Source organism: Emydura macquarii, unplaced genomic scaffold (assembly GCF_026122565.2).
Source record: "Emydura macquarii macquarii isolate MOO-44397 ecotype Brisbane River unplaced genomic scaffold, CSIRO-AGI_Emac_v2 contig_1152, whole genome shotgun sequence".
Classification (NCBI taxonomy): Eukaryota; Metazoa; Chordata; order Testudines; family Chelidae; genus Emydura; species Emydura macquarii.
The window spans coordinates 201,562-213,508 of NW_027131289.1; the positions used below are offsets into that span (position 1 = coordinate 201,562).

The window sequence follows — 11,947 nt, forward strand, 5'->3', positions numbered from 1 at the left end:
GGAAGCGTCCAGAGTGGCCTCAATGAATTGTATGTGTTGCACTGGGATTAGTGTGGACTCCTGCTCGTTTATGAGCGGTCCCGGCCTGCTGTACGTGGAGCAAGTGAGGGACATGCTCTCCTGCACGTGGGACCTGGACCTGCCCCTGATCAGCCAATCGTGCAGGTAAGGGAAGATTTGCACACCCTTTAGTCTCAGGTGGGCAGCCACCACTGTCATGCACTTGGCCAACATCCTTGGAGCTGAAGATAGGCCAGAGAGCAGGGCTGTGAACTGGTCGTGGGAGCCAGCCACCGTGAAATGGAGAAAACGCCTGTGGCTGGGGAGGATGGACACATGAAAGTCTGTGTCCTTGAGGTCGAGGGTGGCTTACCAGTCTCCTGGATCCAGGGAAGGGTTTATGGAGGCTGGGGAGACCATGCGAAACCTGAGTTGTTTAACATATTTGTTTAGACAACGCAGGTCTAATATGGGTCTCAGACCCCCCCTTCGTCTTGGGGATGAGGAAGTACCTCGAATAGAACCTGCCCCCTTCTGCCTTGAGGGACCATTTCCACCACTCCCAGGTTGAGGAGGGTGTCCACCTCCTGCAAGAGGAGTCGTGAGAGGGGTCCCTGAAGAGGGACAGAGGTGGAGGGTTCTTGGGGGCGGTAGATGTAAACTGTAGGGCATAGCCCCCTGAGACTATCCCAAGGACCCAACGGTCCAAAGGGATCTTTGCCCATTCGGGATGGAAGGGCCTTCACCTGTTTAGAAAGGGGCAGGGCGGATCCAGGAGAGCAGTCGGGGCACCACCCTCAGGCGCACCATCAAAATGGTCTCCTCTGGTTGCCCGACCTCCTGGGGGGCCCCTGCTGGGGAGCTGAGGACGAGCTGGGGGGCTGATTTCTACTTCTAAACCCCCTAGTCCTATAGGGTTGAAAAGGCCTGGACGGAGGCCTTAGCTGCTGCTGCGCCTGTGGTCGTGACTGACGCCTGGAGAACTGGGGCGTGTACAGGCCCAGGGAGCGAAGCGTGGCCCTGGAGTCCTTCAGACCGTGCAGCTTCGCGTCGGTCTGGTCGGAGAATAGGGCCAACCCACCACCAGGGAGGTCCTCAATAGACTACTGCACCTCCCGGGACAGGCCCAAGGATTACAGCCACGAGCACCTTCTCACGGAGATGGCAGAGGCTATGGCCCTGCCCCGCCAAGTCAGCAGCGTCACAGGATGTCTGGAGCGCTGCCCTAGCCACCGTGGTTCCTTCCTCCACGATGGCGCTAAAGTCTGCAGCCTAGTCCTGGGGCAGGGCCTCAGCGAACCGCCTGAGGGAGTCCCACAGCTTGAAATTATATCTGCCCAGGAGGGCCTGATGGTTGGCCATCCTCAACGGCAGGCTGCCGTGGAATAAACCTTCCTCCTAGACAAGTCCAGCTTCTTATTGTCCGTGTTCTTGGGAGTGGACTTTGCCTGTCTCGCTGGTTAGCCGCATCGACCACCAGGGTTCCCGGAGCCGGGTGAGTGAACAGATACTCAAACCCTTCAGCTGGGACAGAATATTTTTTCTCAGCCACCTTTGACGTAGGGGCGGCCGAGGAAGGGGTTTGCCACAGGGCCTTTACAATCTTAAGGACCCTTTCGTGGACTGGGAGGGCCACTCGGGCTGGGGCAGCTGCCGCCAGCACATTAAAGAGGCTATCTTCGGCCTCTTCTAACTCCTCCTCCTCCAGCCCCAAGTTGGAGGCCACCCTCTTGAGCAGCTCCTGGTGCGCCCTGATATCCTCCAGTGGCGCCGAGTGGTCCCGGGAGACTGCCTCGTCCGGCGAGGAGGAAGAGGACTGCCGAGTTGCGTCCTGTGGGTGCGCCCCCTCCTGGCGAAGGGTTGCACCCATTGAGGGTTGCACCCATTGAGGGTCCCTCCATGGGGTCCGACTCCTCGTCCAAGGAGTGGTGTCTATGGACTCTCTCCTGTGCCGGAGGCACGGACGGCACCCCCGATGACAGGATGGATTGGGGCCCCATCCCCATCTCGATACCCCAAGGAGCCCAATAAGGCCATTGTTGCAGCCATTGACCCTGGGGCCAACCCAGGGCTGACCGCGCCATAGGCTGTGACACTTTGTGGGGGTGTCGGCTGTCCCGACGACTGTCCCCCCGGGAGACCCCGAGTCACTGGACCGGGGGTGCCGTGTACGTCCTCGGTCCTGGGCGCCCTTCCATGCCGGGGACCGCTCTCTAAAAGCCTCCGACCTGGAGGACGATGAGGACTGCCTCCATTGCCGCGAGTGGTGCCGATGAACGGAGATGCACTCCGAAGAGCTAGAGGTACCGGAGCATCGTCTCGGTACTGATGATTTTCACTGCCGCTTGCCTTGCGGCTCTGCAGACACCTTCAGTGACCGAGCTCGGTGCTGCTCCAAACTCCTCGGTGATGAGCCGGACTCCGGTGACCGGGTTACGCGTCATGGACTACGCGGTGCCAGGTCCTCTGATGGCGACTGGGTTCTGCGCCGTCTAGCTATGGGCAAACTCCTCGGTGCCGGGGATCTGGAACGGGAATTGTCCGAGCGCTGCCTGGCAGACCTCGACCGGTGCCGCCTCCTGCCGTGCGCTGCCTCCGGTGCCAGGGATCGACGTGGGCGCCGAGATGGAGACTCCATGTCCTGTGCCGGAGCAGGTCAGCTTGATGCCGCCGACCTGGAGCGACTGCTGGGGGAACGGCTCTGCTCTACCCTCGGAGACCGTCTGGCAGGAGATCTTCCTCCCCGTACCGGGGATCTCCACTGCCATTCAAGGGGACCCAATGTGGGTTTCCCCAGGACACCGGCCCCTTCTCCCTCAGCAGAGGAGGTGGCGTAGGCAAGGCCAACAAAGCTCTTGCTGCCTGAAAAGCCTCCGGCGTCAGCAGGGGCAGTCTCCCACTCCCAGAAGTCGGGGGAGGCTCCCTGACCGGAGATGCAGGCACTGGAGAAGACTCGACGGGCCGGGTCTGGTGCATCTCCGTACTTGACCCTGCCCGTACCGACAGCGCAGGGGAGTGACCGCGCTCCGCACGCTGCTTCTTCCTCTTCGGTGCCGGCGATGTTGCGCGGTGCCGTGCCGAGGCTGGTGCCGGCGGTGCACTCTGCACTGAGGTCACGCTACAGCATGAGCAAGCACTCGAAGAAGAACGGGCGCTCTGCAACGGAGGCTGGGGTGGGGACTGTGCTTCAGATTTGGAGCTGTTGGGTCAAAGAGATTCAAGATCGAGCCTCCCCCAATGAGCCGAAGGAACGTTTTCAGATAGTTCGGATGTTCTTGGTGCAGAGTGAGGGGAAAATCTAAGGCTCGGCCCTGCCTGAAAAGCGGAGCACGGACAGCCCCTGAACTCAGCTCCAGAACTGGAGCAGGGACGGCTACAGAAATATTTCAAAAGCTGTTCCACTCCTAGAGCGTTCGTACTTCGGCTGACGGGCAGTTCACACCTCTGCGAGCTGTAGGAAGGCTCTGCTGTCGAGCCCTGCTGCTGCTGGGGGGCGCGGGCCCCATGCTTAGTCTTTGCCCCCAGAGATGAGGAGTTTGATGTTGTCCTCATCCATCTCAGCACATCCACCCTGCCGTTTTCTGGGTGTTGCCAGGCAGGTGCGGGGGCGGGGTTAGTTAGGACAGGAGGAGGCAGCCCCCATGCACCCGCAAAATTTAGAGAACGCAGGAATCCTCGCTTTTATTTGTTGCCTGCTCTAACCACTTGACCCCACTTCCCTGCCAGAGGTAGGGATAGAACCCAGGAGTCCTGGTTCCCAGCTCCACTCCCCCAACCCAAAAGACTGGACTCCCCTCAGAATTCCCCTTGGTCTCACTTATCACGTGGTTGGGGGGGTCTGTTTTCCCAGTAGAGTTGGCTTCCCCATGGGGGTGTCAGGGTTGCAGCTGCCAGCTTGGGGCCTGTATAACAAACATTCTGGGGACGGGGAGGGCTCAGTGTTAAACATGTAAATAACATAGGACCCCTTGCGGCTATTAACCTATCTAACCACTCGACCCAGAAGTCCAGGCTTCCAGCCCCCCTGCACTAACCATTAGGCCATTCTGCAGAGCAGAGAGGGCTCCCTGCTAACCAAGCCATGGGGGGGGGGGGGAGGGGGAAACACGCTGGCAGTGGCAAGAGCCCCAAGGATCCTGGTGCAGGGCCGTGGGGCAGAGAAGCAGCTCGGTGGACGGAGGCTTCCAGGGTTACAAGGAGGGGGCAGGACCCTGCGCCTCCTCAGCAGCTCAGGCTGCGGCCGCAATTCCTGCACCGGGCAGTCGAGAACCACGGGCAGCGTGCGGGGGTCACTCTGTCTTGTAGCAGAGAGTTCCACTGACCCCCGCTTCTGTGCACTTGGAGTCAACAGCACCTGTGGAAGCCCATCTGAGCCAGCTAGTCCTGGCGCCCCCTAGAGGGGAAAGGCCCCATGTCCCCTTGCCTGCTCCAAAAACTTGTGCATCTTGGGTCAGGGGCCAGGACTCCTGGGTTCTGTTTCGGATTCTGGGCAGGGAGTGTGAGCCAGGAGTGGGAGGGCGGAGTCCTGGGGTCCGTGCCCGCTCTGTGCCTCAGTTTCCCCATCTAACACATTTGCCTGGGTGTGTCCCTGCTTCCCCCTGCTGGAGAGGATGAGGCCGGCTCTGTGTGTGTGTGTGTGTGTGTGTGTGCTGAGCGTTGCTGTGAGGTACCCGTGTGTACACAGTGATTGGCAGTGCCAGAATCCCACCCAGCCACGGGGAGAGCCCTGGAGCCAGAGGCACCTGCCCAGCGTCGCGCACTGTGTGTGTGTGTGTGGGTGGGTGGGTGTGGGGCGGGGCTGTGTGGATCTAGGGAGTGGGTGAAAAAGCTGGAAAAAAAACCACAAACGGGAGTTAGAAAGGGCGGGGGAGACAGGCTGTCTCACACACACACACACACACACACACACACGGTGAGTATCTCACACACACACAGAGTCTGTCTGGCTCGCTCTCTCTCTCCCCCCACCCACAGTCTCTCACACACACACACACACACAGTCTCTCTCACACACACACACACACACACAGTCTGTCTGTCTGTCTCTCTCTCTCCCGCCCCCCACACACCCACGTGCCCAGCCCGTCCCGGCTCCCTGCGCAGCGGACTCAGGTTCGGACCCAGCCCGGGATCGAAGCAGCTCCGGTCCGTCTGCAGCCCCCGCACCGCCCGGCGGCCCCAGCCAGGTGAGTCGCGCCCGCTCCCTGCCCCCCAGCACGCGGCTTCTGAGCTCCCCCCAGACGAGATTACCCGTCCCCCCTCCCCCGCCGAAACCAGCGCTACCCGCCTCGGACGGGAAACTGAGGCACAGGAAAGGCAAGAGTCCCGGCTCCTAGCCTGGCTTTTGCTCTGCTCTACCCATTAGACCCCCTCTCGGGGCCACCAGTAGAACCCAGGAGTCCTGCTCTAACCCCTAGACCCCATTCCCCTCCCAGAGCTGGGGAGAGAACCCAGGAGTCCTGGCTCCCAGCCCCCCTCAACCTCCTGCACAATCCTTCCTCGGCTGAGTGAGTTTGCTTTTGCTGTGGGAAATTGCAGGGGAGAGAGCTGGGATTTGCTGGGCTAGAAGAGAGGACTGGGAGCCAGGACTCCTGGGTTCTATCGCCAGCTGGGGGGGTCTAGGGGAAGAGCAGCCCCGACTCCTAGGTTCTACCACCAGCTGGGGGGGGGGGGTCTAGGGGAAGAGCAGCCCCGACTCCTGGGTTCTATTCACAGGCAGGGCTGGGCTCTGCCTCCCACCCCACATCCCACTCCTCCCCCCTCACTTTCTGCCTTCAGTGTAGCCGAGACCTTGAGGATAGATGCAGTTGCTTTGACTACAGCAGTACAGCGTGTCTGGGAACATTGCGGGGGGAGCAGGACAGGTGAACGGGTCCCACCAGCAGTGGGAACTGGTAGGGGAGGGAAGGTACAGTGTGTTCCTGGCTTGGGGGCAGTGGGGTCTAGTGCTTAGAGTGGGGGGGGGAGAGCCAGGTCTAGTGCTTAGAGCGGGGGGAGGGGGGAGCCAGGACTCCTGGGTTTCAGCCCCAGCTCTGTGCGCAGAGTGCAGTCTAGTGGTTAGAACAGCCAGAGGCCGGGGGGGGGGGGGGGAGATAATATTTATACAGAGGCGTAAACGCCAGAAACGACAAAGACGCGACCTGCACTCCTTCAGCAAATCAGTAGCAGAGACAGGAATAGAAGTCCTGGTTCCCTGCACCCCTCTGCTCTAACCCACATGGGCTGCCAACCGCCCCCTAGCCAGGGCCGTCACTTATTTTATCATCCCTGTACAACAAGAGCGGGAGGTGCTGGTTGCTAACAAAAGCATCAAGAACTATCCCTGGCGCATGTAGGTGAGTCCTGCTTTGTATTGTTCGTATGAATACTAACGCGGCTAATGATGACAGCAGGTGGGGCAGCGATGCTAAGAAAACAGTCCCTTCTTTTTCTAATACACTGTTGGCACCCTTAAAAGTAGACCCCATTCCTTTCCTGGACCGGGGGAGAGAACCCAGGAGTCCTGGCTCCCATCCCCACCTATTCTAACCACTAGACTACACTCCCCTCCCTGAGCTGGGAACAGAACCCAGGAGTTCTGGTGCCCAGCCCCCCTAGCCCCTTTGTCCGTGCTCCCTTCCCAGAATCACCCATAGAACCCAGGAGTCCTGGCTCCAATTCTCCCCCCTCCAGCCCCCGCGTCCCAGCCCCTCACGCTGCCCTAGGCCCCAGCTGGAGCGACAATCATGCAGCAGCCCCGCTCAAGCCATAACCACCCCATGAGGGCAGGGGGCCCGGGGAGCTGGCTCCTGTCCCAGTGCCGAGCGCCGCCGGCCCCCCTCACGCCCCTGCACAGCACCCAGCTGAGCGCTCGCCCCCTGGGGCCTGGAAATTGACGCATTAGGATGGAAGCCTCAGGTCCAGCTGGTTGTTTGGGAACAAAGCAGCAGGGGGGTGGAGGAGCAACTGCACACATTAGCATCACGAAGTGAACAGGGGCTCAGAGCGAGGGGAGAGGGATGGGGTGAGCCGGGAATGCTGGGTAACACACACACACTTCCAGCAGGGACATGCACGCACACACCCCACAGGAGGGCTTATCCCTTCCACCACACACACACACATCCCTTCCAACAGGGAGACGGAGACAGACTGACCGACACCTGGGCCCGTGACCATTAGTTTAGCAATACAGTAGTGGGGAGGTTGGCAATGGTGGTTTAGTTAGTGAGTCCTAGCTCCCAGCCCCCCCTGCTTTCACCTCCCAGAGCCAGGAATAGAACCCAGGAGTCCTGGCTTCCAGCCCCCCCTCCACCCATTCAACCCGAGACCCAGGGAGAGAACCCCTGCGTCGAACCTTTCACAACCGGTCCCGTCTCCCCGGCAGGTGATGCTCCCCCTCAACGCCACCTCCGGGGAGGCCCCGCTGCGCCAGGCCATGAAGATCACCACGGGCGTAGCCTTCGCCTTCATCTTCCTGGCGGGGGCAGCTGGGAATGGGGCAGTGCTGTGGGTCACGGGCTGGAAGCTGCGCTGGACCCCCAACACCGTGTGGTTCTTCAACCTGGCCGTGGCTGACGTGGCCTCCACCTCGCTGATCCTGGTCACCGTCTTGTACCTGGCCCTCGACCTGGACTGGCCCTTCGGTTCCGTGGCCTGCAAGTTGGCCAACTGCCTCTTCGGCTTGAGCCTCTGCAGCGGGGTGCTGCTGCTCAGCGCCATCAGCGTGGACCGGTGCGTGGTGGTGGTGGCCCCGGTGTGGTGCCGCAATCGCCGCACGCCGCGCCTCAGCTGGGTGGCCTGCGGGGCCATCTGGGCCCTCTCTCTGGCCACCTTCGTGCCCAGCTCCTTCCTCTTCTCCGAGCTGTCCTTCGAGAGGAACCGCAGCTCCTGCAGCAACCTGGACGTCTTCCAAGACTGGACGCGCCAAGAGGCCGAGATCTTGACCGTGTTCATCTTCCTCTCCCAGTTCCTCCTGCCCTTGGTGGTCATCTCCGTGTCCTACTCTGTCCTGGTGGTGTCCATGAGACGGAAGAAGCTGGCCAGGTCCAGCAAGCCTCTCTTGGTGATCACCAGAGTCATCTTCTGCTTCTTCCTCTGCTGGTCACCCTACCACGCCTTGGCCTTGGCCAGAATCTCCAATGCCCCCATGCCCAGCGCTGTGCGCCTGGTGGCCATCCCTCTCTCCAAGTGCCTGGCCATGTTCAACAGCTGCATCAACCCCCTGCTCTACGTCTTCGCCGGGAGGGAGTTCCAGGACGCCGTGCGGAGGCCGCTGGTGCAGGCGTTCAAGGCGGCCTTTGAGGAGGCACCACCAACCTCTGTGTGAATGGGGAGGCACCATAGGGCAGGGGGTCGGGTGGGGGCTGCTCTCCCCTGGCAGCCAGGGCTGGCCCCTACGTCCCTTGTGGACCAAATTTGCTGCCTGGGTTGAAGGAAGCTCACTGGCGAAGCCTGGACCTGATTTGCCTGGGTCATGGACATTTTGCTACATCACCTACCCCAGGTCCTTTCCCTTTGCGCTAGGGGCAGGGACATGGCTAGATCCAAGTTCTCAAGCCTCACACCCACAAAGATAGGACGAGAGGTCCTGGAGGCCAAATTTAGGCTGCTGAGTAAGATTGAAGTCCAGGACCCCCATGGCAGCATTCTCTGAAATGCTTCCCTTTCCACGCACAGGGCCAGTTAAACAGGCAGAACGGCTGGGTCTGAATGCATGGATTGGGGCTGGGGGGAGGTGAGGGGTTAGGTTTATTAGGAACTGGGGAACTTTTTGGTAAAGGGGGATTCAGGGATGGGGTCCACCTAAACCAAAACGGAACCGGATTGCTGGCATGTAAAATTAAAAAGGTCATAGAGCAAGTTTTTAAATTAAGGGCTGGGGGAAAGCTGAGAGGTGCGGAGGAGCACCTGGTTCAGACAGAAACATCCCTTAGGAGAGAATCTATTAATGGAGATTCTCTATATCCTGGTAAGGAGAAGAGGACGGAAGAGGATAAAATACAGATAGGATCTAATGAGAAACAATCAAATGAAAGGATCCCATTCAATTACATATCAATGGCAGACAGCTAAAAAGAATTTTTTAACTGTTTATCTACAAATGCTAGAAGTCTAAATACTAAGATGGGTGAACTGGAGTGCCTCATATTAAATGAGGATACTGATATAATAGGCATCACAGAAACTTGGTGGAGTGAGGATAATCAACGGGACATGGTAATACCAGCGTACAAAATATATCCGAAGGACAGAATAGGGCGTCCTGGTGGGGGAGTGGCGCTATATGCGAAAGAAAGCGTAGAGTCAAATGAAATAATCTGAAATGAACCAAAGCTATGCCATAGAATGTCTATGTCAGTAATGCCATGCTTGACTAATCAGAGTATAGCAGAAGGGATGTACTACCGACCACCTGCCCAGGATGGGATAGTGGCTGTGACATGCTCAGGGAAATTAGAGAGGCTATAAAAACAAAAACTCAATAATGAGGGATTTCAACTGTCCCCGTATTGACAGGGTCCATGTCACCCCAGGACAGGATGCAGAGAGAAAGGTTCTTGACACCTTAAATGACTGTTTCTTGGAGCAGCTAGTCCTGGAACCCACAAGAGAAGAGGCAATTCTTGATTTAGTCCTGATTAGAACACAGGATCTGGTCCAAGAGGTGCATATAGCCGAACCACTTGGTAACAGTGACCATAACATAATAAAATTTAACATCCCTGTGGGAGGGGGACACCCCAAAGCAGCCCACCATGGTAGCATTTAATTTCAGAAAGGGGAACAACACAAAAATGAGGTAGTTAGTTAAATAGAAATTAAAAGGTACAGTGCCAAAAGTGAAATCCCTGCAAGCTGCATGGAAACTTTTTAAAGACACCATAATAGAGGCTCAATTTAAATGTATACCCCAAATTAAAAGAACAGAGTAAGAGGACCAAAAACGTGCCACCGTGGCTAAACAACAAAGTGAAAGAAGCAGTTAGAGGTAAAAAGGCAACCTTTAAAAAGTGGAAGTGAAATCCTATTGAGGAAAATAGAAAGCAGCATAAACTCTGGCAGGTGAAATGTAAACATTTAATTAAGAAAGGTCAAAAAAATTGAAGAACAGCTGGCCAAAGACTCAAAAAGAAACAGCAAAAAAAAAAAAAGTACTTCAGAGGCAAAAAACCTGCTAAACAGCCAGTGCGGTCACTGGATGATCAAGATGTTATTGCAGAGAAACTAAATGAATTCTGTGTATCGATCTTCAAGGCTGAGGATGTGAGGAAGATTCCCAGACCTGAGCCATTCTTTTTAGATGACAAATCTGAGGAACTGTCCCAGGTTGAGGTGTCATTAGAGGAAGTTTTGGAACAAATTGATAAATTAAACAGTAATAAGCCACCAGGACCAGATGGCATCCACCCAAGAGTTCTGAAGGAACTCAAATGTGAAGTTACAGAACTACTAACTGTGGTACGTAACCTATCATTTCAATCAGCTTCTGTATCAGGTGACTGGAGGATAGCTAATGTAACCCCAATGTTTAAAAAAGGCTCTAGAGGCACTCCCAGCAATTACAGGCCGGTAAACCTAACTTCAGTACCAGGCAAATTGGTTGAAACTATAGTTAAGAACATAACGATCAGATACATGGATGAATATGATTTGTTGGGGAAGAGTCAACATGGCTTTTGTAAGGGGAAATCATGCCTCACCACTCTACTAGAATTCTCTGAGGGGGTCAACAAGCATGTGGCCAAGGGGGATCAAGTGGATATTGTGTACTTAGATTTTCAGAAATCCTTTGACAAGGTCCCTCACCAAAGGCTCTGAAGCAAAGTAAGAGGTCCTGGGATAAGAGGGAAGGCCCTCTCCTGGATCAGTAACTGGTTAAAACAAAGAAAACAAAGGGTAGGTATAAATGGTCAATTTTCAGAATGGAAAGAGGTAAATAGTGGTGCCCCCCAGGGGTCTGTACTGGGACCAATGCTTGTTCAACATATTCATAAATGATCTGGAAAAAGGGGTAAACAATGAGGTGGCAAAATTTGCAGATGATACCAAACTACTTAAGATATTTATGTTCAAAGCAGACTGCGAAGAGTTACAAAGGGATCTCACAAAACTGGGTGACTGGGCAATGAAATGACAGATGAAATTCAATGTTGATGAATGCAAAGTAATGCATATTGGAAAATATAATCCCAACTCTACATGTAAAATGATGGGGTCTAAATTAGTTGTGACCACTCAAGACAGATCTTGGAGTCACTGTGGATAGTTCTCTGAAAACATCCACTCAGTGTGCAGTGACAGGAAAAAAGCTAACAATGTTGGTAAAGGGATAGATAATGAGAGAAAATATCATCTTGCCTCTTTATAAATCCATGGTACGCCCACATCTTGAATACTGTGTGCAGATCTGGTCAGGCCATCTCAAAAAAGACGTATTGGAATTGGAAAAGTACAGAAAAGGGCAGCTAAAATTATTAGACAAGCTTCCATATGAGGAGAGATTAATAAGATTGGGATTTTTCATCTCGGAAAAGAGACGACTAAGAGGGGACATGAAAGAGGTCTATAAAATCATGACTAGTGTGGAAAAAGTAAATAAGGATGTATTATTTATTCCTTCTCCCACCACAAGAACTAAGGGGGGGGGGTCACCAAATGAAATTAATAGGCAGTAGGTTTAAAACAAAAAAAGTATTTCTTCACATGTCCCCCAGTCAACCTGTGGAACTCATTGCCAAAGGATGTTGTGAAGGCCAGGACTAAAAAGAACTAGATAAATTCCTGGAGGATGTCCATCAATGGCTATTGGCCAGGATAGGCAGGGATTGTTGTTTACCAGAGGCTGGGAATGGCCAATGGGATGTGGATCACTTGCTTATTACCTGTTCTAGTCATTCCCTCTGAAGCACCTGGCATTGCCCACTATTGGAAGACAGGATACTGGGCCAGATGGACCATTTGTCTG

At 55.5% G+C, this 11,947-nt stretch overlaps 1 protein-coding gene across 1 annotated transcript; it reads left to right on the forward strand.

Annotated features, from left to right (window-relative positions):
• Positions 1-7,369: 7,369 nt before the first annotated feature.
• Positions 7,370-8,308, forward strand: LOC137152281 (chemerin-like receptor 1). The gene has a single exon (XM_067546822.1). The coding sequence runs from the start codon at positions 7,370-7,372 to the stop codon at positions 8,306-8,308; it is 939 nt and encodes a 312-aa protein (XP_067402923.1).
• The last annotated feature ends 3,639 nt before the right edge of the window (positions 8,309-11,947 follow it).